At 46.8% G+C, this 25,214-nt stretch overlaps 1 protein-coding gene across 4 annotated transcripts in view; it reads right to left on the reverse strand.

Moving 5' to 3' along the window:
- ntng2b (netrin g2b) overlaps nt 1-25,214 on the reverse strand; it is a 135,516-nt gene that overhangs the window by 14,649 nt on the left and 95,653 nt on the right. For all 4 annotated transcript variants that reach the window (XM_046290334.1, XM_046290333.1, XM_046290332.1 and 1 more), the window contains 2 exons: nt 23,492-23,664; nt 22,380-22,415 (listed from right to left, as the gene is read on the reverse strand). In XM_046290334.1, coding sequence (XP_046146290.1) covers nt 22,380-22,415; nt 23,492-23,664 — 209 coding nt within the window. The remainder of the gene's footprint in view (nt 1-22,379; nt 22,416-23,491; nt 23,665-25,214) is intronic.

Below are 25,214 nucleotides of genomic sequence, written 5' to 3' on the forward strand. Positions count from 1 at the left end.
TCCCTTTTCTCCTCCACGCCCTCTTTCTCCTCCACCACTCCCTCTTTCTCCTCCACGCTCTCTTTCTCCTCCACTCCCTCTTTCTCCTCCACTCCCTCTCTCCTCCACTCCCTCTCTCCTCCACCACGCCCTCTTTCTCCTCCTCCACGCCCTCTTTCTCCTCCTCCACGCCCTCTTTCTCCTCCACGCCCTCTTTCTCCTCCACTCCCTCTCTCCTCCACTCCCTCTCTCCTCCACCACGCCCTCTTTCTCCTCCTCCACGCCCTCTTTCTCCTCCTCCACGCCCTCTTTCTCCTCCACTCCTTCTTTCTCCTCTACTCCCTCTTCTCCTCCACTCCCTCTTCTCCTCCACTCCCTCTTTCTCCTCCACTCCCTCTTTCTCCTCCTCCACTCCCTCTTTCTCCTCCTCCACTCCCTCTTTCTCCTCCTCCACGCCCTCTTTCTCCTCCACTCCCTCTTTCTCCTCTACTCCCTCTTCTCCTCCACTCCCTCTTCTCCTCCACTCCCTCTTTCTCCTCCACTCCCTCTTTCTCCTCCACTCCCTCTTTCTCCTCCTCCACTCCCTCTTTCTCCTCCTCCACTCCCTCTTTCTCCTCCACCACGCCCTCTTTCTCCTCCACGCCCTCCCTCCTCCACTCCCTCTCTCCTCCACTCCCTCTCTCCTCCACTCCCTCTCTCCTCCACCACGCCCTCTTTCTCCTCCACCACGCCCTCTTTCTCCTCCACGCCCTCTCTCCTCCACTCCCTCTCTCCTCCACCACGCCCTCTTTCTCCTCCACCACTCCCTCTTTCTCCTCTACTCCCTCTTCTCCTCCACTCCCTCTTTCTCCTCCACTCCCTCTTTCTCCTCCACTCCCTCTTTCTCCTCCACCACGCCCTCTTTCTCCTCCATGCCCTCTTTCTCCTCCACGCCCTCTTTCTCCTCCACGCCCTCTCTCCTCCACTCCCTCTCTCCTCCACTCCCTCTCTCCTCCACCACTCCCTCTCTCCTCCACCACGCCCTCTTTCTCCTCCACCACGCCTTCTTTCTCCTCCACCACGCCCTCTTTCTCCTCCACCACTCCCTCGTTCTCCTCTACTCCCTCTTTCTCCACCACTCCCTCGTTCTCCTCTACTCCCTCTTTCTCCTCCACGCCCTCTTTCTCCTCCACTCCCTCTCTCCTCCACCACGCCCTCTTTCTCCTCCACCACTCCCTCTTTCTCCTCCACCACTCCCTCTTTCTCCTCTACTCCCTCGTTCTACTCCACGCCCTCTTTCTCCTCCATGCCCTCTTTCTCCTCCACGCCCTCTTTCTCCTCCACCACTCCCTCTTTCTCCTCCACCACTCCCTCGTTCTCCTCTACTCCCTCTTTCTCCTCTACTCCCTCTTTCTCCTCTACTCCCTCTTTCTCCTCCACTCCCTCTTTCTCCTCCACTCCCTCTTCTCCTCCACTCCCTCTTTCTCCTCCACCTCTCCCTCTTTCTCCTCCACCACACCCTCTTTCTCCTCCACGCCCTCTTTCTCCTCCACCACGCCCTCTTTCTCCTCCACTCCCTCTCTCCTCCACCATGCCCTCTTTCTCCTCCACCACTCCCTCTTTCTCCTCTACTCCCTCGTTCTCCTCTACTCCCTCTTTCTCCTCTACTCCCTCGTTCTCCTCTACTCCCTCTTTCTCCTCCACTCCCTCTTTCTCCTCCACTCCCTCTTTCTCCTCCACTCCCTCTTTCTCCTCCACTCCCTCTTTCTCCTCCACCACGCCCTCTTTCTCCTCCACCACGCCCTCTTTCTCCTCCACGCCCTCTTTCTCCTCCACGCCCTCTTTCTCCTCCACTCCCTCTCTCCTCCACTCCCTCTCTCCTCCACCATGCCCTCTTTCTCCTCCACCACTCCCTCTTTCTCCTCTACTCCCTCGTTCATCTCTACTCCCTCGTTCATCTCTACTCCCTCTTTCTCCTCCACTCCCTCTTCTCCTTCAGTGGTGGAGTCCTCTTTCTCCTCCACCACTCCCTCTTTCTCCTCCACCACGCCCTCTTTCTCCACCATGCCCTCTTTCTCATCCACTCCCTCTCTCCTCCACTCCCTCTCTCCTCCACCACGCCCTCTTTCTCTTCCACCACTCCCTCGTTCTCCTCTACTCCCTCGTTCTCCTCTACTCCCTCTTTCTCCTCCACTCCCTCTTTCTCCTCCACTCCCTCTTTCTCCTCCACTCCCTCTTCTCCTCCACTCCCTCTTTCTCCTCCACTCCCTCTCCTCCTCCACTCCCTCTCTCCTCCTCCACTCCCTCTCTCCTCCTCCACTCCCTCTCTCCTCCACCATGCCCTCTTTCTCCTCCTCCACTCCCTCTTTCTCCTCCTCCACTCCCTCTTTCTCCTCTACTCCCTCTTCTCCTCCACTCCCTCTTTCTCCTCCACTCCCTCTTCTTCTCCACTCCCTTTTCTCCTCCACCACTCCCTTTTCTCCTCCACCACTCCCTCTTTCTCCTCCACCACTCCCTCTTTCTCCTCCACCACGCCCTCTTTCTCCTCCACGCCCTCTTTCTCCTCCACTCCCTCTCTCCTCCTCCACTCCCTCTTTCTCTTCTACTCCCTCTTCTCCTCTACTCCCTCTTCTCCTCCACTCCCTCTTTCTCCTCCACTCCCTCTTCTTCTCTACTCCCTCTTCTCCTCCACTCCCTCTTTCTCCTCCACTCCCTCTTCTTCTCCACTCCCTCTTCTCCTCCACTCCCTCTTTCTCCTCCACTCCCTCTTCTTCTCCACTCCCTTTTCTCCTCCACTCCCTCTTTCCCCTCCACCACTCCCTCTTTCTCCACCACTCCCTCTTTCTCCTCCACCACGCCCTCTTTCTCCACCACGCCCTCTTTCTCCTCCACGCCCTCTTTCTCCTCTACTCCCTCTTTCTCCTCCACTCCCTCTTTCTCCTCCACTCCCTCTCTCCTCCACTCCCTCTCTCCTCCACTCCCTCTTTCTCCTCCACTCCCTCTCTCTCCCCCACTCCCTCTCTCTCCCCCACTCCCTCTTTCTCCTCCCCCACTCCCTCTTTCTCCTCCACCACGCCCTCTTTCTCCTCTACTCCCTCTTTCTCCTCTACTCCCTCTTTCTCCTCCACTCCCTCTTTCTCCTCCATGCCCTCTTTCTCTAGTTCTGTCTTAGATGGAGTTTTGCTCTTCGCATTGTCCTCTGCTTCAACGGGTTTGGAGGTGACTGTGAACATTGAGCGATGTAGTCTTTTACAGTCCGATATGCATGTCTCTCTACACAACGCAAAGTACCACAGAACTACAGTACCCACATACTAGAACTACTACACATACTACTGAGGCTACAATACACAAGTTATACCTTTTTCAGTCTCTTTCTCCTTCACCTCTCCTTCCTCCCCCTCTTCTTCAAAGGGAATCTCAGTCTCTCCTGCATCTCCTGCCTCTTCACTATTAGCAGCTGAACAAAAAGCATTGCAACCTCCAAAAGGAGGATGTGCAAATGGATCATTATTGCAAACAGCCAGAAAGTTTCAAAGAGCTCTCTAACAAGTACCTCTAAACAAGGAATTACTAATCAGCCAAGGGAAGTTGGGGAAAGAGTTGTACATGGGAAACGTTCTCCTTTACTTTATACATTTAAGATGACCAGGCTACATTTGAGATGACCGGGCTACATTTAAGATGACCGGGCTACATATAAAGATGACCAGGCTACATTTAAGATGACCAGGCTACATTTAAGATGACCGGGCTACATATAAAGATGACCGGGCTACATTTAAGATGACCAGGCTACATATAAAGATGACCAGGCTACATTTAAGATGACCGGGCTACATTTAAGATGACCGGGCTACATATAAAGATGACCAGGCTACATTTAAGATGACCAGGCTACATTTAAGATGACCGGGCTACATTTAAGATGACCGGGCTACATTTAAGATGACTGGGCTACATTTAAGATGACCGGGGTATATTTAAGATGACCAGGCTACATTTAAGATGACCAGGCTACATTTAAGATGACCGGGCTACATTTAAGATGACCGGGCTACATTTAAGATGACCAGGCTACATTTAAGATGACCAGGCTACATTTAAGATGACCAGGCTACATTTAAGATGACCAGGCTACATTTAAGATGACCGGGCTACATTTGAGATGACTGGGCTACATTTGAGATGACTGGGCTACATTTGAGATGACTGGGCTACATTTGAGATGACCGGGCTACATTTAAGATGGCCAGGCTATTGACCATTCAATGACAAGGTATTGCTTCTGCAGCACTCCCCCTACTGGGTGTATGGGTTCCATAAAATCTATTCTGCATAATCCTTCCGTTTCTTTGCATGGATCCAAGTGATCCAGAAGTATTCTCTATCAACAGGGGCGTGGTGTGACAGCCTACCATAGAGATAGTAGAGATCTATACAATGTTTTTTCTTTGGCAGAGACATACAAGAGCCCTCTATTCCCCTCGAAGGAGCTTACCCTGTGAGCTAGTGTGTAGCTAACACAGTCCCTGCGGATTCCCCCAAGCCAGTGCCCCCTCCACGCCGACTGATCCCAGTACAGATTGTGCTGCTGAGCCCCATTGGGAGGGAACGCTGGCAGCAGTTCCCAACCCCCCCAGCCATCATGTTTCATCAACCTGACCCTCCCATCACCATTAATGTCTGACTCTCGCCCCCCTGACCCATTTTCAGAATAAGTAGATAGCTGACACCCCCTCACACATGCACTCACATACACAGGGAAGCTGCATTTGCCTGTACACACAATGCGCGCACACACCAACACATCCTCTGTATGGGGTACACACCAACACATCCTCTGTATGGGGTACACACCAACACATCCTCTGTATGGGGTACACACCAACACATCCTCTGTATGAGGTACACACCAACACATCCTCTGTATGGGGTACACACCAACACATCCTCTGTATGGGGTACACACCAATACATCCTCTGTATGGGGTGCACACCAACACATCCTCTGTATGGGGTACACACCAACACATCCTCTGTATGGGGTACACACCAACACATCCTCTGTATGGGGTACACACCAACACATCCTCTGTATGGGGTGCACACCAACACATCCTCTGTATGGGGTACACACCAACACATCCTCTGTATGGGGCGCACACCAACACATCCTCTGTATGGGGTACACACCAACACATCCTCTGTATGGGGTACACACCAACACATCCTCTGTATGGGGTACACACCAACACATCCTCTGTATGGGGCACACACCAACACATCCTCTGTATGGGGTACACACCAACACATCCTCTGTATGGGGCGCACACCAACACATCCTCTGTATGGGGTACACACCAACACATCCTCTGTATGGGGCACACACCAACACATCCTCTGTATGGGGTACACACCAACACATCCTCTGTATGGGGCGCACACCAACACATCCTCTGTATGGGGTACACACCAACACATCCTCTGTATGGGGTACACACCAACACATCCTCTGTATGGGGTACACACCAACACATCCTCTGTATGGGGTACACACCAACACATCCTCTGTATGGGGTACATACCAACACATCCTCTCTCTATGGGGTACATACCAACACATCCTCTCTCTATGGGGTACACACCAACACATCCTCTGTATGGGGTACACACCAACACATCCTCTGTATGGGGTACACACCAACATATCATTTGTATGAGTTGGGGGTGCTCTCAGGGACACTGCTGTTACACCTGGTGATCTTACACAACATAAAGCATAAATGCATTTAATCTCAGCCTTGGGGGAAAGAGCGTTTCACCGTCCTACTGGTATTAATCTCTATCAGCTCGTCAGCTCAACTCGTACTGTCTGACACAAACACACACACAGACATGCACAGGGAACTGGGGTTAGATCTGCAAGAGTGTGTGTGGGTATTACGACTGTGCACGTGGGAGTGTGTTTGTGCGTGTTTGTGCATGTGCGCACGTGTGTGTATTCAGGGGACGGCTTAGCAGAGCAGGACAGTGATGGAGCTTTCAAATCATCTGCTCTGGTCACTGGCAGCAGTTTGACGCTTTTCACCCTCTAGAGCTTCCTGACTCCCAACACTAAAACAGCAGGCTGCCTCCCTACAGAACCATGTTCACAGACCTTGTCAGCCTGCCATTCCAGCCACCAAAACACTTTGACATAAATCATACAAGTGTAATACAGCATATCAGGAAGTCGTGACATTTGATGACTTCCTAATATGGATGCCGTAGAGTTGGAGGTTCCCAAAGTCTATGCACAGTCCACCTAGTGTTTAACGTGAAGGACAAAGTTAAATGATTAATTGGCGAATATTAAGCAAATTGTGACTGTAGACCCATGACTTTGTATGGTGAAGCAAGTCTGATTAAGTCCAAGCCCTCTCTATGAGCTTTAAACCATTCTCTATGTGGTTTGTTTCAGACTTCTCTCTCTCTCCCAGTGACTCCTCAGGGACCCAGTGTTTCTGAACCGTGAACCAGGGCCTTTATTACGACTGTGAACCAGGGCCTTTATTACGACTGTGAACCAGGGCCTTTATTACGACTGTGAAACAGGGCCTTTATTACGACTGTGAAACAGGGCCTTTATTACGACTGTGAAACAGGGCCTTTATTACGACTGTGAAACAGGGCCTTTATTACGACTGTGAAACAGGGCCTTTATTACGACTGTGAAACAGGGCCTTTATTACGACTGTGCACCAGGGCCTTTATTACGACTGTGAAACAGGGCCTTTATTACGACTGTGAAACAGGGCCTTTATTACGACTGTGAAACAGGGCCTTTATTACGACTGTGAAACAGGGCCTTTATTACGACTGTGAAACAGGGCCTTTATTATGACTGTGAAACAGGGCCTTTATTACGACTGTGAAACAGGGCCTTTATTACGACTGTGAAACAGGGCCTTTATTACGACTGTGAAACAGGGCCTTTATTACGACTGTGAAACAGGGCCTTTATTACGACTGTGAAACAGGGCCTTTATTACGACTGTGAAACAGGGCCTTTATTACGACTGTGCACCAGGGCCTTTATTACGACTGTGAACCAGGGCCTTTATTACGACTGTGAACCAGGGCCTTTGTTACGACTGTGAACCAAGGCCTTTATTACGACTGTGAACCAGGGCCTTTATTACGACTGTGAACCAGGGCCTTTGTTACGACTGTGAACCAAGGCCTTTATTACGACTGTGAACCAGAGCCTTTATTACGACTGTGAACCAGGGCCTTTATTACGACTGTGAACCAAGGCCTTTATTACGACTGCCAATGCGCTCTCTCTCTCCCCCTCTCTCCACCCTCTCTTTCGCCTTCCTTGCGCCCTCTCTCTCACGCTAGCCCACATTAACTGGGTTTCAGTGTCATTATATAAATTGAATGAGCAGCTCTGACTTCAGATGTGATTATTGTGCAATATAACATACTTCCTCTTTATTTTTTAAATAGCCCTTTTTGTGCCAGGGAATAGATTATCTTTCTATGAAGCCACACCACAGGAATCTTTCAAATATATCAGGAAGATTTCTAGATCTAGATTCAATGCTATAGATCTACTCTATTCTAAACTGCTACTCTATGGGTCTGGCTTACCTTCTCTCTCTACATCCATTGGCTCAGGCAGGTCCGTTGGGGAAGGGGTTGTAGTGGGGGGAGGGCTCTCAGTCAGGGCAGGTGACGTGAGCTCCTCCGCGATTGGTGGATGGGGTGTGGCTGAGGGGATGTTGTAGGGGGCGTTGCCTCTGTGGTAATGATGATGGATGTTGTAAGTTCCTCCTGCTCTATAGGTGTAGGTGATGGGGGGGGGGGGGGGGGGCAGGGTGTCGGTGAGGGGGTTTGGGGTTTGTAATGGGGGAGTCGGTTGGGTCCTTGGTCGGAAGGAGGGGCTCTTGAGGAGAGAGAGCATGTTCAAGGTAATGAGGGATGGACTTCCTGAATTGACTGGAATTTAAATGGAGTTGACCCTGACTGTGACAGAGAGAATAAAAACAGTGATCTGGATAATTACATAATCTGGTGATGACACGTGCCTGTCTGTCTGCACAAATGGACTGACGTGCCTGTCTGTCTGCACAAATGGACTGACGTGCCTGTCTGTCTGCACTGACTGTCCTGTCTGTCTGCACTGTGACGACCCTCCCCCTCTGTCTGCCAAATTCTTTCTATTGGCTCCTGTTTTCCTTAATAGTATGGCGGTAGGTGGAGCCGGGAGGGAGGCTCGGGTGTGTCCCAGGGATAAATACATCTTTCCCTCATTCATTGAGGAGACTCTCTCCATGCAGACAAATGGTATTTTTGTTTGTGACATTTTGTTGCGTGTTTATTTTGGCACCTCAACACCCCTCATTACCACCATCTATGCACACAACCACTCACACTGCTTACTACACACATTATTGTTAATTGTATATAGTTTACTTTGGTTAATAAATATATTTTAGTTATTCCTTTATCTGTGTTGTCTCCCTTTTTGTTACGGGCTACGAGCCGGTTCGTGACAGCACAGATTAATTGACTATTATGTAGTCACATGACACACTTATGCGCGAGCACACGTACATATAAAAACACACACTCTTACCCACCACGTCCTCTGTATTTTGTGTCTTTCCTGTCACATAAACACATTTGTGAATAATGAGACAATTTGTCACTTGTTTGGGTTAATGTAGGCAAGATAAATTATAACAATAACACGTAATGCCACCTGTCAGTCTGGGTGTCCCTGTCATTTGTTACCGTGGCTCTAGACAGCCATTTGCACAACGCTAATGATGATATTGTGATTCAGGGAGGGATTGAGAGACTGTTCCCAGAACACCTAATGACACCCAGATGAGTGACAGGATGGTTACTTGAACGTTTGACCTCCTACGGACTACTTTATTACCATGTGATTTGGCTGGGTTTTAATACATGCTCATGTTTATGTTGAATTCTACTGGCCATTCTCTAAATCTGCTGAAGGGTCCGTTTGTACATGATGGAGTCCGTTTGTACATGATGGAGTCTGTTTGTACATGATGGAGTCCGTTTGTACATGATGGAGTCTGTTTGTACATGATGGAGTCTGTTTGTACATGATGGAGTCTGTTTGTACATGGTGTCTGTTTGTACATGGTGTCTGTTTGTACATGGTGTCTGTTTGTACATGGTGTCTGTTTGTACATGATGGAGTCTGTACATGATGGAGTCTGTTTGTACATGGAGTCTGTACATGATGGAGTCTGTTTGTACATGATGGAGTCTGTAAACAGACGGAGTCTGTTTGTACATGATGGAGTCTGTAAACAGACGGAGTCTGTTTGTACATGATGGAGTCTGTAAACAGACTGAGTCTGTTTGTACATGATGGAGTCTGTTTGTACATGATGGAGTCTGTTTGTACATGATGGAGTCTGTTTGTACATGATGGAGCATGTTTGTACAAGGGCCTGTTTGTACAGGATGGAGTCTGTTTGTACACGATGAAGTCTGTTTGTACACGATGGAGTCTGTTTGTACACGATGGAGTCTGTTTGTACACGATGGAGTCTGTTTGTACAAGGGTCTGTTTGTACAGGATGGAGTCTGTTTGTACACGATGGAGTCTGTTTGTACACGATGGAGTCTGTTTGTACACGATGGAGTCTGTTTGTACACGATGGAGTCTGTTTGTACACGATGGAGTCTGTTTGTACACGATGGAGTCTGTTTGTACACGATGGAGTCTGTTTGTATACGATGGAGTCTGTTTGTACAGGATGGAGTCTGTTTGTACATGATGGAGTCTGTTTGTACATGATGGAGTCTGTTTGTACATGATGGAGCATGTTTGTACAAGGGTCTGTTTGTACAGGATGGAGTCTGTTTGTACAGGATGGAGTCTGTTTGTACACGATGGAGTCTGTTTGTACACGATGGAGTCTGTTTGTACACGATGGAGTCTGTTTGTACACAATGGAGTCTGTTTGTACACGATGGAGTCTGTTTGTACACGATGGAGTCTGTTTGTACACGATGGAGTCTGTTTGTACACGATGGAGTCTGTACATGATGGAGTCTGTTTGTACATGATGGAGTCTGTAAACAGACGGAGTCTGTTTGTACATGATGGAGTCTGTAAACAGACGGAGTCTGTTTGTACATGATGGAGTCTGTTTGTACATGATGGAGTCTGTTTGTACATGATGGAGTCTGTTTGTACATGATGGAGTCTGTTTGTACATGATGGAGCATGTTTGTACAAGGGCCTGTTTGTACAGGATGGAGTCTGTTTGTACACGATGAAGTCTGTTTGTACACGATGGAGTCTGTTTGTACACGATGGAGTCTGTTTGTACACGATGGAGTCTGTTTGTACAAGGGTCTGTTTGTACAGGATGGAGTCTGTTTGTACACGATGGAGTCTGTTTGTACACGATGGAGTCTGTTTGTACGCGATGGAGTCTGTTTGTACACGATGGAGTCTGTTTGTACACGATGGAGTCTGTTTGTACACGATGGAGTCTGTTTGTACACGATGGAGTCTGTTTGTATACGATGGAGTCTGTTTGTACAGGATGGAGTCTGTTTGTACATGATGGAGTCTGTTTGTACATGATGGAGCATGTTTGTACAAGGGTCTGTTTGTACAGGATGGAGTCTGTTTGTACAGGATGGAGTCTGTTTGTACACGATGGAGTCTGTTTGTACACGATCGAGTCTGTTTGTACACGATGGAGTCTGTTTGTACACGATGGAGTCTGTTTGTACACGATGGAGTCTGTTTGTACACGATGGAGTCTGTTTGTACACGATGGAGTCTGTTTGTACACGATGGAGTCTGTACATGATGGAGTCTGTTTGTACATGATGGAGTCTGTAAACAGACGGAGTCTGTTTGTACATGATGGAGTCTGTAAACAGACGGAGTCTGTTTGTACATGATGGAGTCTGTAAACAGACGGAGTCTGTTTGTACATGATGGAGTCTGTTTGTACATGATGGAGTCTGTTTGTACATGATGGAGCATGTTTGTACAAGGGTCTGTTTGTACAGGATGGAGTCTGTTTGTACAGGATGGAGTCTGTTTGTACACGATGGAGTCTGTTTGTACACGATGGAGTCTGTTTGTACACGATGGAGTCTGTTTGTACACGAAGTCTGTTTGTACACGATGGAGTCTGTTTGTTTGTACATGATGGAGCCTGTTTGTACAAGGGTCTGTTTGTATAAGATGGAGTCTGTTTGTACATGATGGAGTCTGTTTGTACAGGATGGAGTCTGTTTGTACATGATGGAGTCTGTTTGTACATGATGGAGTCTGTTTGTACATGATGGAGTCTGTTTGTACATGATGGATTCTGTTTGTACAGGATGGCGTCTGTTTGTACAGGATGGCGTCTGTTTGTACAGGATGGCGTCTGTTTGTACAGGATGGAGTCTGTTTGTGTAAGATGGAGTCTGTTTGTACATGATGGAGTCTGTTTGTACATGATGGAGTCTGTTTGCACATGATGGCGTCTGTTTGCACATGATGGCGTCTGTTTGTACAGGATGGAGTCTGTTTGTACAGGATAGAGTCTGTTTGTACATGGTGTCTGTTTGTACATGGTGTCTGTTTGTACATGGTGTCTGTTTGTATAAGATGGAGTCTGTTTGTACATGATGGAGTTTGTTTGTACATGATGGAGTTTGTTTGTACATGATGGAGTCTGTTTGTACATGATGGAGTCTGTTTGTACATGATGGAGTCTGTTTGTACAGGATGGCGTCTGTTTGTACAGGATGGCGTCTGTTTGTACATGATGGCGTCTGTTTGTACAGGATGGAGTCTGTTTGTGTAAGATGGAGTCTGTTTGTACATGATGGAGTCTGTTTGTACATGATGGAGTCTGTTTGCACATGATGGCGTCTGTTTGCACATGATGGCGTCTGTTTGTACATGATGGCGTCTGTTTGTACAGGATGGAGTCTGTTTGTACAGGATGGAGTCTGTTTGTACAGGATGGAGTCTGTTTGTACATGGTGTCTGTTTGTACATGGTGTCTGTTTGTATAAGATGGAGTCTGTTTGTACATGATGGAGTCTGTTTGTACATGATGGAGTCTGTTTGTACATGATGGAGCCTGTTTGTACAAGGGTCTGTTTGTATAAGATGGAGTCTGTTTGTACATGATGGAGTCTGGTTGTACATGATGGAGTCTGTTTGTACATGATGGAGTCTGTACATGATGGAGTCTGTTTGTACATGATGGAGTCTGTTTGTACATGATGGAGTCTGTTTGTACATGATGGAGTCTGTAAACAGACGGAGTCTGTTTGTACATGATGGAGTCTGTAAACAGACGGAGTCTGTTTGTACATGATGGAGTCTGTTTGTACATGATGGAGTCTGTTTGTACATGATGGAGCATGTTTGTACAAGGGCCTGTTTGTACAGGATGGAGTCTGTTTGTACAGGATGGAGTCTGTTTGTACACGATGAAGTCTGTTTGTACACGATGAAGTCTGTTTGTACACGATGGAGTCTGTTTGTACACGATGGAGTCTGTTTGTACACGATGGAGTCTGTTTGTACAAGGGTCTGTTTGTACATGATGGAGTCTGTTTGTACAGGATGGAGTCTGTTTGTACACGATGGAGTCTGTTTGTACACGATGGAGTCTGTTTGTACACGATGGAGTCTGTTTTTACACGATGGAGTCTGTTTGTACACGATGGAGTCTGTTTGTACACGATGGAGTCTGTTTGTACACGATGGAGTCTCTTTGTACACGATGGAGTCTGTTTGTACACGATGGAGTCTGTTTGTATACGATGGAGTCTGTTTGTACAGGATGGAGTCTGTTTGTACATGATCGAGTCTGTTTGTACATGATGGAGTCTGTTCAAGATGGAGTCTGTTTGTACATGATGGAGTCTGTTTGTACAGGATGGAGTCTGTTTGTACAGGATGGAGTCTGTTTGTACACGATGGAGTCTGTTTGTACACGATGGAGTCTGTTTGTACACAATGGAGTCTGTTTGTACACGATGGAGTCTGTTTGTACAGGATGGAGTCTGTTTGTACACGATGAAGTCTGTTTGTACACGATGAAGTCTGTTTGTACACGATGGAGTCTGTTTGTACACGATGGAGTCTGTTTGTACACGATGGAGTCTGTTTGTACACGATGGAGTCTGTTTGTACAAGGGTCTGTTTGTACAGGATGGAGTCTGTTTGTACACGATGGAGTCTGTTTGTACACGATGGAGTCTGTTTGTACACGATGGAGTCTGTTTGTACACGATGGAGTCTGTTTGTACACGATGGAGTCTGTTTGTATACGATGGAGTCTGTTTGTACAGGATGGAGTCTGTTTGTACATGATGGAGTCTGTTTGTACATGATGGAGCATGTTTGTACAAGGGTCTGTTTGTACAGGATGGAGTCTGTTTGTACAGGATGGAGTCTGTTTGTACACGATGGAGTCTGTTTGTACACGATGGAGTCTGTTTGTACACGATGGAGTCTGTTTGTACACGATGGAGTCTGTTTGTACATGATGGAGTCTGTTTGTACACGATGGAGTCTGTTTGTACACGATGGAGTCTGTTTGTACACGATGGAGTCTGTACATGATGGAGTCTGTTTGTACATGATGGAGTCTGTAAACAGACGGAGTCTGTTTGTACATGATGGAGTCTGTAAACAGACGGAGTCTGTTTGTACATGATGGAGTCTGTAAACAGACGGAGTCTGTTTGTACATGATGGAGTCTGTTTGTACATGATGGAGTCTGTTTGTACATGATGGAGCATGTTTGTACAAGGGTCTGTTTGTACAGGATGGAGTCTGTTTGTACAGGATGGAGTCTGTTTGTACACGATGGAGTCTGTTTGTACACGATGGAGTCTGTTTGTACACGATGGAGTCTGTTTGTACACGAAGTCTGTTTGTACACGATGGAGTCTGTTTGTTTGTACATGATGGAGCCTGTTTGTACAAGGGTCTGTTTGTATAAGATGGAGTCTGTTTGTACATGATGGAGTCTGTTTGTACAGGATGGAGTCTGTTTGTACATGATGGAGTCTGTTTGTACATGATGGAGTCTGTTTGTACATGATGGAGTCTGTTTGTACATGATGGAGTCTGTTTGTACAGGATGGCGTCTGTTTGTACAGGATGGCGTCTGTTTGTACAGGATGGCGTCTGTTTGTACAGGATGGAGTCTGTTTGTGTAAGATGGAGTCTGTTTGTACATGATGGAGTCTGTTTGTACATGATGGAGTCTGTTTGCACATGATGGCGTCTGTTTGCACATGATGGCGTCTGTTTGTACATGATGGCGTCTGTTTGTACAGGATGGAGTCTGTTTGTACAGGATAGAGTCTGTTTGTACATGGTGTCTGTTTGTACATGGTGTCTGTTTGTACATGGTGTCTGTTTGTATAAGATGGAGTCTGTTTGTACATGATGGAGTCTGTTTGTACATGATGGAGTTTGTTTGTACATGATGGAGCCTGTTTGTACAAGGGTCTGTTTGTATAAGATGGAGTCTGTTTGTACATGATGGAGTCTGGTTGTACATGATGGAGTCTGTTTGTACATGATGGAGTCTGTACATGATGGAGTCTGTTTGTACATGATGGAGTCTGTTTGTACATGATGGAGTCTGTAAACAGACGGAGTCTGTTTGTACATGATGGAGTCTGTAAACAGACGGAGTCTGTTTGTACATGATGGAGTCTGTTTGTACATGATGGAGTCTGTTTGTACATGATGGAGTCTGTTTGTACATGATGGAGCATGTTTGTACAAGGGCCTGTTTGTACAGGATGGAGTCTGTTTGTACAGGATGGAGTCTGTTTGTACACGATGAAGTCTGTTTGTACACGATGAAGTCTGTTTGTACACGATGGAGTCTGTTTGTACACGATGGAGTCTGTTTGTACACGATGGAGTCTGTTTGTACAAGGGTCTGTTTGTACATGATGGAGTCTGTTTGTACAGGATGGAGTCTGTTTGTACACGATGGAGTCTGTTTGTACACGATGAAGTCTGTTTGTACACGATGGAGTCTGTTTTTACACGATGGAGTCTGTTTGTACACGATGGAGTCTGTTTGTACACGATGGAGTCTGTTTGTACACGATGGAGTCTGTTTGTACACGATGGAGTCTGTTTGTACACGATGGAGTCTGTTTGTATACGATGGAGTCTGTTTGTACAGGATGGAGTCTGTTTTTACATGATCGAGTCTGTTTGTACATGATGGAGTCTGTTCAAGATGGAGTCTGTTTGTACAGGATGGAGTCTGTTTGTACAGGATGGAGTCTGTTTGTACACGATGGAGTCTGTTTGTACACAATGGAGTCTGTTTGTACACGATGGAGTCTGTTTGTACAGGATGGAGTCTGTTTGTACAGGATGGAGTCTGTTTGTACACGATGGAGTCTGTTTGTACACGAAGTCTGTTTGTACACGATGGAGTCTGTTTGTTTGTACATGATGGAGCCTGTTTGTACAAGGGTCTGTTTGTATAAGATGGAGTCTGTTTGTACATGATGGAGTCTGTTTGTACAGGATGGAGTCTGTTTGTACATGATGGAGTCTGTTTGTACATGATGGAGTCTGTTTGTACATGATGGAGTCTGTTTGTACATGATGGAGTCTGTTTGTACAGGATGGAGTCTGTTTGTACAGGATGGCGTCTGTTTGTACAGGATGGCGTCTGTTTGTACAGGATGGCGTCTGTTTGTACAGGATGGAGTCTGTTTGTACATGATGGAGTCTGTTTGTACAGGATGGAGTCTGTTTGTGTAAGATGGAGTCTGTTTGTACATGATGGAGTCTGTTTGTACATGATGGAGTCTGTTTGCACATGATGGTGTCTGTTTGCACATGATGGCGTCTGTTTGTACATGATGGCGTCTGTTTGTACAGGATGGAGTCTGTTTGTACAGGATGGAGTCTGTTTGTACATGATGGAGTCTGTTTGTACATGATGGAGTCTGTTTGTACAGGATGGAGTCTGTTTGTACATGATGGAGTCTGTTTGTACATGATGGAGTCTGTTTGCACATGATGGTGTCTGTTTGCACATGATGGCGTCTGTTTGTACAGGATGGCGTCTGTTTGTACATGATGGCGTCTGTTTGTACAGGATGGAGTCTGTTTGTACAGGATGGAGTCTGTTTGTACAGGATGCCGTCTGTTTGTACAGGATGGCGTCTGTTTGTACAGGATGGCGTCTGTTTATACAGGATGGAGTCTGTTTGTACATGATGGCGTCTGTTTGTACATGATGGCGTCTGTTTGTACAGGATGGAGTCTGTTTGTACACGATGGAGTCTGTTTGTACACGATGGTGTCTGTTTGTACACGACGGAGTCTGTTTGTACACGATGGAGCCTGTTTGTACACGATGGAGCATGTTTGTACAAGGGTCTGTTTGTATAAGATGGAGTCTGTTTGTACATGATGGAGTCTGTTTGTACAGGATGGAGTCTGTTTGTACAGGATGGAGTCTGTTTGTACATGATGGAGTCTGTTTGTACATGATGGAGTCTGTTTGTACATGATGGAGTCTGTTTGTACATGGAGTCACATGTGTATGCGTGAGTGTGTATGGCATGTAGACGTGTGAGTTTAAAAAAAAAAAAGTCAAGAAGTGTTTGTGCGTGTGTGACACAGGAGTCTGGTGCAGAGAGGACAGCTCATAATATTATCAAACCCATGGAAACCTTGTGTTTGACACCATTCCATGAATTCCTTTCCAGGCATTACTATGAGCCCATCCTCCCCAATTAAGGTAACACCAGCCACCTGTGGTGTGAGTGTAAGGTTTAAAGAGTCAGAGTCTGTGTTTTCTACTACTCTACTAGCATAGAGGGAATCCTCTTGACCTGCCAAAACCTGACCTGCAAAGGCAGCTTTAGGAAGGGGAGGGGTCAAGGGGGGCCAAGGGTTAGGACTTGGTCTCTCTGGTCAGCCCTCATTTTCCCTCCCCCACACCCATCTGGCCAAAGTAGATCAGCCCGGCTAGCCACTAGACTGCTTGTCCCCTATACATCTGAGCCTGCTCAATAGAAGGGACTGACCAGCTGACTGGCTGACCGGCTGGGGGAGGGACTGACTGACTGGCTGCCTGGCTGGCTGGGAGTGAGACTGACTGATTGGCTGGAGGAGGGACTCGCTGACTGGCTGGGAGAGGGACTGACTGACTGGCTGGCTGACTGACTGGGGGAAGGACTGGTTGACTGGCTGGGAGAGGGACTAACTGACTGGCTGCCTGGCTGGAAGTGAGACTGACAGATTGGCTGGAGGAGGGACTGACTGACTGGTTGACTGCCTCAGGGTGGGATGCCCAGGAGACTAAGGGAGCTGTTTCTGTAGTGTAGTGGCTGACCCCATACACATGTTACTGGGCTGTTTAATCGGATAGACTCTGCTGTGTGAAGGGAAGCAGAGAGGAGCTTCTCTTTCCCCTATTATACAGCATAACACGCTTCCCCAACATACACTCTGCAGACAGACTTGTGTGGATGGAATGTGCGTTCTGTATGTAGGGGAGAATGATGGTTACCCGTGTACAGACACACGCATACATGCACAAACCAACACAAACTCAATGAGAAAACCATACTCATGCTCACTCACTTGCACACACGCACGCACACCCACCCCCAATCTAAACACAGACAGGTCATAGTGCTGACTCTTGAGACATCGTCAATGGGGACTGGAGTGTGGAGGGTTTGCAGGGCTTGGTACAGTCATTTGTTATGACTGGACTGGGAATTATAGGGTGTTCTATTCTTAGGTCTAGAGGGGTAGACTCCTGGTCAGACAGCATGTATTGTACCTGTAGGAAGGTGATGGGAGGTGGGAAGGTGGGGTGTGTGTGTGTGTGTGTGTGTGTGTGTGTGTGTGTGTGTGTGTGTGTGTGTGTGTGTGTGTGTGTGTGTGTGTGTGTGTGTGTGTGTGTGTGTGTGTGTGTGTGTGTGTGTGTGTGTGTGTGTGTTCCACCATCAGAGTAAGACCTCAGACCTCTGTTCCTCGGGAGGAAGAGGGGAGGATGAGGTTGATTTATGAGCTTCACTGTGCCAAGCCATATGCCATACACACACACACACACACACACACACACACACACACACACACACACACACACACACACACACACACACACACACACACACACACACACACACACACACACACACACACACACACACACACACACACACACACACACACACACACACACACACACACACACACACACACACACACACACACAGGTAATGAGACGCTCCAAACATCAGGGTCAGGCCCTAGCCAGATAAACTATTCTAACCACCAGATAAAAGATAAAGCAAGATAGCATCACATCTTAGTGGTAGCGCTAAGTATAGCAGATCTGAAGCCCATTGTCAAGTGTATCAGAGTATCAAGCTTAGAGAAAGCTACTGATATGGTGTGGTATGCTGTACACTCTTAGTATCTAAAAGGGTTATTCTGCTGTCCCCATAGGATAATCCTTTCAGGTATAACCTTCTACCTGGAACCAAAAAGGTGCTCCTATGGGGACAGCCAAAGGACCCTTTTGGAACTCTTTTCTTCTTCTAAGAGTGTAGTTTGGAAGGTTTGGGGTCAGCTCCATTCAATTCTGGTCAATTCAGGAAGTGTACTGACATTTAAATTCCAACTCCAATTCTCTTCAGTGCTTTTCAATTAGGATTTTTAAATATTTTATTTCACCTTTATTTAACCAGGTAGGCTAGTTGAGAACAAGTTCTCATTTACAACTGTGACCTGGCCAAGATAAAGCATAGCAGTGTGAACAGACAACACAGAGTTACACATGGAGTAAACAATAAACAAGTCAATAACACAGTAGAAAAAAAGGAGTCTATATACATTGTGTGCAAAAGGCATGAGGAGGAAGAATAATAATTACAATTTAGCAGATTAACACTGGAGTGATAAATGATCAGAAGGTCATGTTCAGGTAGAGATACTGGTGTGCGGGGCCTCCCGGGTGGCGCAGTGGTTAAGGGCGCTGTACTGCAGCGCCATCAGAGTCCCTGGGTTCGCGCCCAGGCTCTGTCGTAACCGGCCGCGACCGGGAGGTCCGTGGGGCGACGAACAATTGGCCTAGCGTCGTCTGGGTTAGGGAGGGATTGGTTGGTAGGGGTGTCCTTGTCTCATCGTGCACCAGCGACTCCTGTGGCGGGCTAGGCGCAGTGCGCGCTAACCAAGGTTGCCAGGTGCACGGTGTTTCCCCCGACACGTTGGTGCGGATGGCTTCCGGTTTCGATGTGCTGTGTTAAGAAGTTGTGTATCGGAGGACGCATGACTTTCAACCTTCGTCTCTCCCGAGCCCATACGGGAGTTGTAGCGTTGTAGCGATGAGACAAGATAGTAGCTACTACAACAATTGGATACCATGAAATTGTGGAGAAAAAGGGGTAAAATTTAAAATAAAATAAAACAGATACTGGTGTGTAAAAGAGCAGAAACGTAAATAAATAAAAACAGTATGGGGTTGAGGTAGGTAAATTGGGTGGGCTATTTACCCAATTGAATTGGAATTGGGATTTTGTTTACTTTCTGAATAGACTCGAATTGAAATGGAATGAACCCCAACCCTGGTAGTAGACTGTGGTCTTCTCTAACAATAGTATAGCTGTCTCAGTGGTTGCCTAGCTGAAAATAAAATACAGTAGACCCACTGTATATAAAATGAGCAATGTCTTTAATTGTTTAAATGTCTTTAATTGTCTTTGTAGGAAATAGTATGCAATAATTGGTCAAATGTGACAATTCAAGTTTGTGTCACTACCTAACCTTGATCCTCACACTGTGGTCTTTGAAAAGTCCCTAAAGGGATTTAGACTGTGCTTCAGTCAGCTGCTCCTCAATCACAGCTTATCAGTGACTTTATCGGATCTCCTGACGTAGGCCTAAAAAGTCCAAAAAGTGCTGCGCTGTTCAACAACACCACTTAATGGATTTCCTCAAAGAAAATTCTGACGACATCACAGACGACGTTCCTGGCATTCCCTCTTTCTAGGGCCTCTCCTTCCCTGCTTCCCATGTCCTAAGTGCTTTTCTGGAGGAACACGAGTGGCGCACCAGCTCCCTAGATGCCAGGTTTAAATTTAGCCTGGGACCGTCGTCAGTCGGAACAAGACCCGGTTCTGAAGACCACTTTATATTCATGGTCTTGACAGTGTGTGTTTGGTCCTGTCGGATATGGGCTCCTCAAACCCAGTCAGTCAAAAAGAATCCAGTCAGACAGTCCATACTGTAGCAGCTCAACGCCCACTCTCTCCTATGAATGAACTAGAGGGACTAGCCAGTAGCCACATATTGCATTAATGTCAACCAAGATGATGGCTTGACAATGATGATCCACAAGAGATAATGTACATCTGAAATAAACACACACACCCTACCTATAACTACTATCTATAATTTTGGACCTATCACTACCTCTACCTTCTCTAGGTGCCCTCCTCCCTGAATAGTAGCAGAGGCTTCCTGAGTAGCGGTTGTGAACGGTTCTGGTTCTGGTGTTGGTGTTGGTAGTGGGGGTTATGGCTGTAGTTTCAGGTTCACGTTCACTTTCAGTTATGGAGGTAGTAGTGGTAGTTGAAGGTGGTCAAAGGCGAATGTTCTGAAAGTTCTGTGAGAAAGAAGATTCCAAGTTGACTAACAAACATCCCCCTCTCCAACCAAAACATCCCCCTCTCCAACCAAAACATCCCCCTCTCTAACCAAAACATCCCCCTCTCCAACCAAAACATCCCCCTCTCTAACCAAAACATCCCCCTCTCCACCCAAAACATCCCCCTCTCCACCCAAAACATCCCCTCTCCAATCAAAACATCCCCCTCTCCAATCAAAACATCCCCTTCCCGCCCAAAACATCCCCCTCTCCAATCAAAACATCCCCCTCTCCACCCAAAACATCCCCCTCCCTGTTTCAACCTAAACAACATTGGAAGCACTAAGACTAGTCTAAAAGCATATGTCATATATTTAAATCAATAAATAGTTTTAAAACAAATCGAATATAGATCTGCGAGTTTTACAAGTCTGTTTTAAACCACTGTCCCCCATCCAGTCCTATAGGGTGCCGGTTGTAACATGCAATATTTTGTGAAAAATGAGTTCCTTGTCACAAAAAGTAACGGCGGCCCAGTCAGCCTGTAGACTAACTAATGAGAGACCAGTGAGAGACCAGTGCTGTCTGTCAGGTCTGATGTTGCCACTTTGCCTATGGTTTCCATCTAAACGCTCGGAGCAGAGAGTGTCTCCACAGAGAGAATCCCTAATCAAATTCCCTTTTATTCATTCCTCTAGGAGTTCCTCTCCCGGAATCACACCGCATTACAGCACACTTAAACATTCACACTCCCTCCTTCACACACACACACACACACACACACACACACACACACACACACACACACACACACACACACACACACACACACACACACACACACACACACACACACACACACACACACACACACACACACACACACACACACACACACACACACACACACACACACACACACACACACACACACACACCCCTGCTCTCTGTCTGTCTGTCTGTCTGTCTGTCTGTCTGTCTGTCTGTCTGTCTGTCTGTCTGTCTGTCTGTCTGTCTGTCTGTCTGTCTGTCTGTCTGTCTGTCTGTCTGTCTCTGTCTCTGTCTCTGTCTCTGTCTCTGTCTCTGTCTCTCTCTGTCTCATCCTTTCCCCTGCCTCTGCTTTACCACCCACACACTCGTTCCCCACCCCCCCCTTTTCTCTTTCATTATCTCTCTCTTCCATGCTTCTCCACCAGTGTGACTTCAGTCCAACATAAGTAAGAAAGAACTGTGGAAAGATTCCTCCAGTGAAAGCTAGCGTAGCTGTCTGTCTGTCTGTCTGTCTGTCTGTCTGTCTGTCTGTCTGTCTGTCTCACTCTCTCTCTCTCTCTCTCTCTCTCTCTCTCTCTCTCTCTCTCTCTCTCACATCCTTTCCCCTGCCTCTGCTTTACCACCCACACACTCGTTCCCCACCCCCCCTTTTCTCTTTCATTATCTCTCTCTTCCATGCTTCTCCACCAGTGTGACTTCAGTCCAACATAAGTAAGAAAGAACTGTGGAAAGATTCCTCCAGTGAAAGCTAGCGTAGCTGTGATGAAAAGGACATAACGGTGCCAACAGTACAGGGAGGCCTATCAATAATATAGAAGACAAGACCAGCGCTGCAACCAACAAAGAAGAACAGAGGGAGCTGGATGAAGAACAGAGAGATGGAACCATGTGTTAGATGGAGGGATAAAGGGATACATAAAAGAGAGAGTGGGGGTGAGAGAGAAAGTGGATGCAGCATCCTCTGCTTGGCTTGTTTTAACTTACTAGAACCACCGCCCATGGGGGCACCAGCGACTGCACCTGAAAAGGAGGGAGAGAGAGGGGGGGGGGAACAAAAGAAAGAGGATAAGTGTCTGTTTATTTATGCATTCATTTGACAGTCTTCCCTCCCTCATTTATCATACTCTGTAGAAAGAGCAAGTAAATCAGCGTTCTTTAAATCTGGCCTGACCTGAGTGGGTGCAGGCTTTTGCTCCAACCCAGTACCAAACACACCTGATTCAACCAATTAACTACCGTTGATAATTTGTCCATTAATCAGTTAAATCCGTTGTGTTGGTGCTGGACGGGCACATTCCGTGGGACCAGGACAGCGGAACACTGATCTATATGCAGTTCGTGGCAGGACGGGAGTAGCTGGCCTAGATGATTATTTTATGATCGCTAGCCCCCCCCCACCACCACTACACAGCTTTGTTCTCTGCTCTTAGGTAAAGGGGAAAGAACTCTGCATCTCGATTTCTCTCTCTCTCTTCCCCTCACTCTCTCTTTTCTTCCCCCTGTCCTTCTCTCTTTACGTAACTCATCTCTCTTTCATTCAGGACATTGGACAGAGACGTCTGGGGATTCCACATGCTTCATACATGTTTCAAAGAAATATTTATTATCAAAAATAACACAAGAACTCAACCTTTTATGCGTAAAGGATCCAACATAGTGTAACAAGTCCAGTAAAAAGTGTCTGCTAAATGCCATATATGTGACATATTATATATACAATTTGTGTTTCAGAATACTTCATCCCTTAAAATCAATTGATTACCAACCCACAGTTTTAGTAATTACATAGTAGATACATAGTTGTTACACTGTTACAGATCAACAACAGTGCATAAGACAAACCATTTTGGGCGACTATACTTGACAAAACTACAGTAAGCCGCAAACATGTATTGTTACCAGCAGTTTTCTTTCTATTCAGCGTACCTATAGTACCTATAGTACCTTACCTATAGTAAGTAGACATGTTAGAATAGAATATTCTGGAATGAACTTTCTGTATGAGTGAGCTGGATAAGAGGGACCTGTTCAAAGGGAACATGGGATAGAACTGGGATAGAACTGGGATAGAACTGGGTTAGAACTGGGGCACATACAGGTGTTGGGGGATCCGTTGGGTGTGGGCAGGTATGAGCCAGCCTTCCAGGACTTGGCTTTGAAGCCCTTCTTGCAGCGCTGACAGTCCTGTCCCGTGGTGTTGTGTTCACACTGACACTGTAGGTCTCCCTCCTGCAGCAGGCACAGCGATGCATGTAGGTTACACTTACACCTGGGTACAGGAGACAGGAGGAAGAATGTGAGTGTGTGAAAGGAGAGGTGTGTGTGTGTGACTGTTTATGGATGTGCCAGATGTTTACACCAAGAGGGGATGACAAGTGAGTGTCTGTGACTGGGTGTGTGGGGGTGTGTCTGGGTGTGTGAAAGGGTAGCAAAGGCACAGGATTGAGTGTGTACTATATTGTATGTTGCAGCAACCTTGATCCAACACCTAGGCACCTCGCCATCAGATTCACATCCCCTGACGTAACAGTAAAGGTGATGGGTTCAAGCCCCAGTCAGGACTACCTACTGACTCCCTAACAATATCTTAAATTAAAACCATAACACAGTTGACCTAAACCAGAAGAATGACAAGTTTTGTATTATATATCACAGAAACGTTTGCGGTTACATTTAGACACCTGAGTGGAGGGGAGAGAGGAGCAGTAGGAAGTCTCTTACATGCTGACTCGACCGGTTGCGAGCGTGCTGATTTTGTCCATCCACACCAGACGCGATCAGGACACACAGGTTGAAATATCAAAATGAACCAACTATATTCATTTGGGGACAGGTTGAAAAGTATTTAACATTCATGGAAATATAGCTACCTTGCTTGCTGTTGATAGCTAATTTGTCCTGGGATATAAACATTGGGTTGTTGTTTTACCTGAAATGGACAAGGTCCTCTACTCCGACAATTAATCCACAGATAAAAGAGTAAACAAAGTTTGTTTCTAGTAATCTCTCCTCCTTCAGGCTTCTTCTTCTTCAGACTCTATATGTCGGTTGGCAACCAACTTTAAGGTGCGTTACCACTACCAACTGGACTGGAGTGTGGACTTCAATTCATCTTTCAATCACCCACGTGGGTGTATGCTCCTAAAAACCAATGTGAGATGGGAGAGGCGGGACTTGCAGCGCATCAAACGTCACAAATAGAACCAGGTTCTATTTTAGCGCCTGGCCACACAGATGCACGCGAGCAGTTCGGATGCAATGATTAAATAGCATGTAGGTGTACATTTATTTTGCAACGCTCACGCACGTAACGCGAGTGGTGTGGCCAGCAGGTTGGACACCTGGGTGGAGGGGAGAGAGGAGCAGCAATAGTAGGTGTGTGAACTCTAACTTGATTATAGTGAACACTTGGCAAAGTGTAATTTTTGATGTATACACACTTGCATTCAAGAGACAATAAGGAAGAATACAACGTGGATCTGGTACCATAACATCATTGACAGACAGCCCTGAACTCTCACTGATGCACACTCAACTACTGCTTGTTGTTCAAGAATAAATCTGCTCAGTTTGGTCGATAATTGCCAGGAAATCCGGGCTGATAGGTGTGTGTGTTTGAGTGTGCATGTTTGTGTACGTGCATGCATGCGTGTTGTGTGCGCACATATTTATGTGTGTGTGTTTGCGTGCATGCGTGTTGTGTGTGACAAGGGGCAGAGCCCAGGTGGGTTGGTCCAGCAGTAAGAATCATGAGACAGGAAATGAGGATCTTGAGGATGTCACGGCGGCTCTGACTTTAAATTACAGTCTTTTCCAGAT

The sequence above is a fragment of the Oncorhynchus gorbuscha genome, linkage group LG11 (assembly GCF_021184085.1).
Source record: "Oncorhynchus gorbuscha isolate QuinsamMale2020 ecotype Even-year linkage group LG11, OgorEven_v1.0, whole genome shotgun sequence".
NCBI classification, from domain to species: domain Eukaryota; kingdom Metazoa; phylum Chordata; class Actinopteri; order Salmoniformes; family Salmonidae; genus Oncorhynchus; species Oncorhynchus gorbuscha.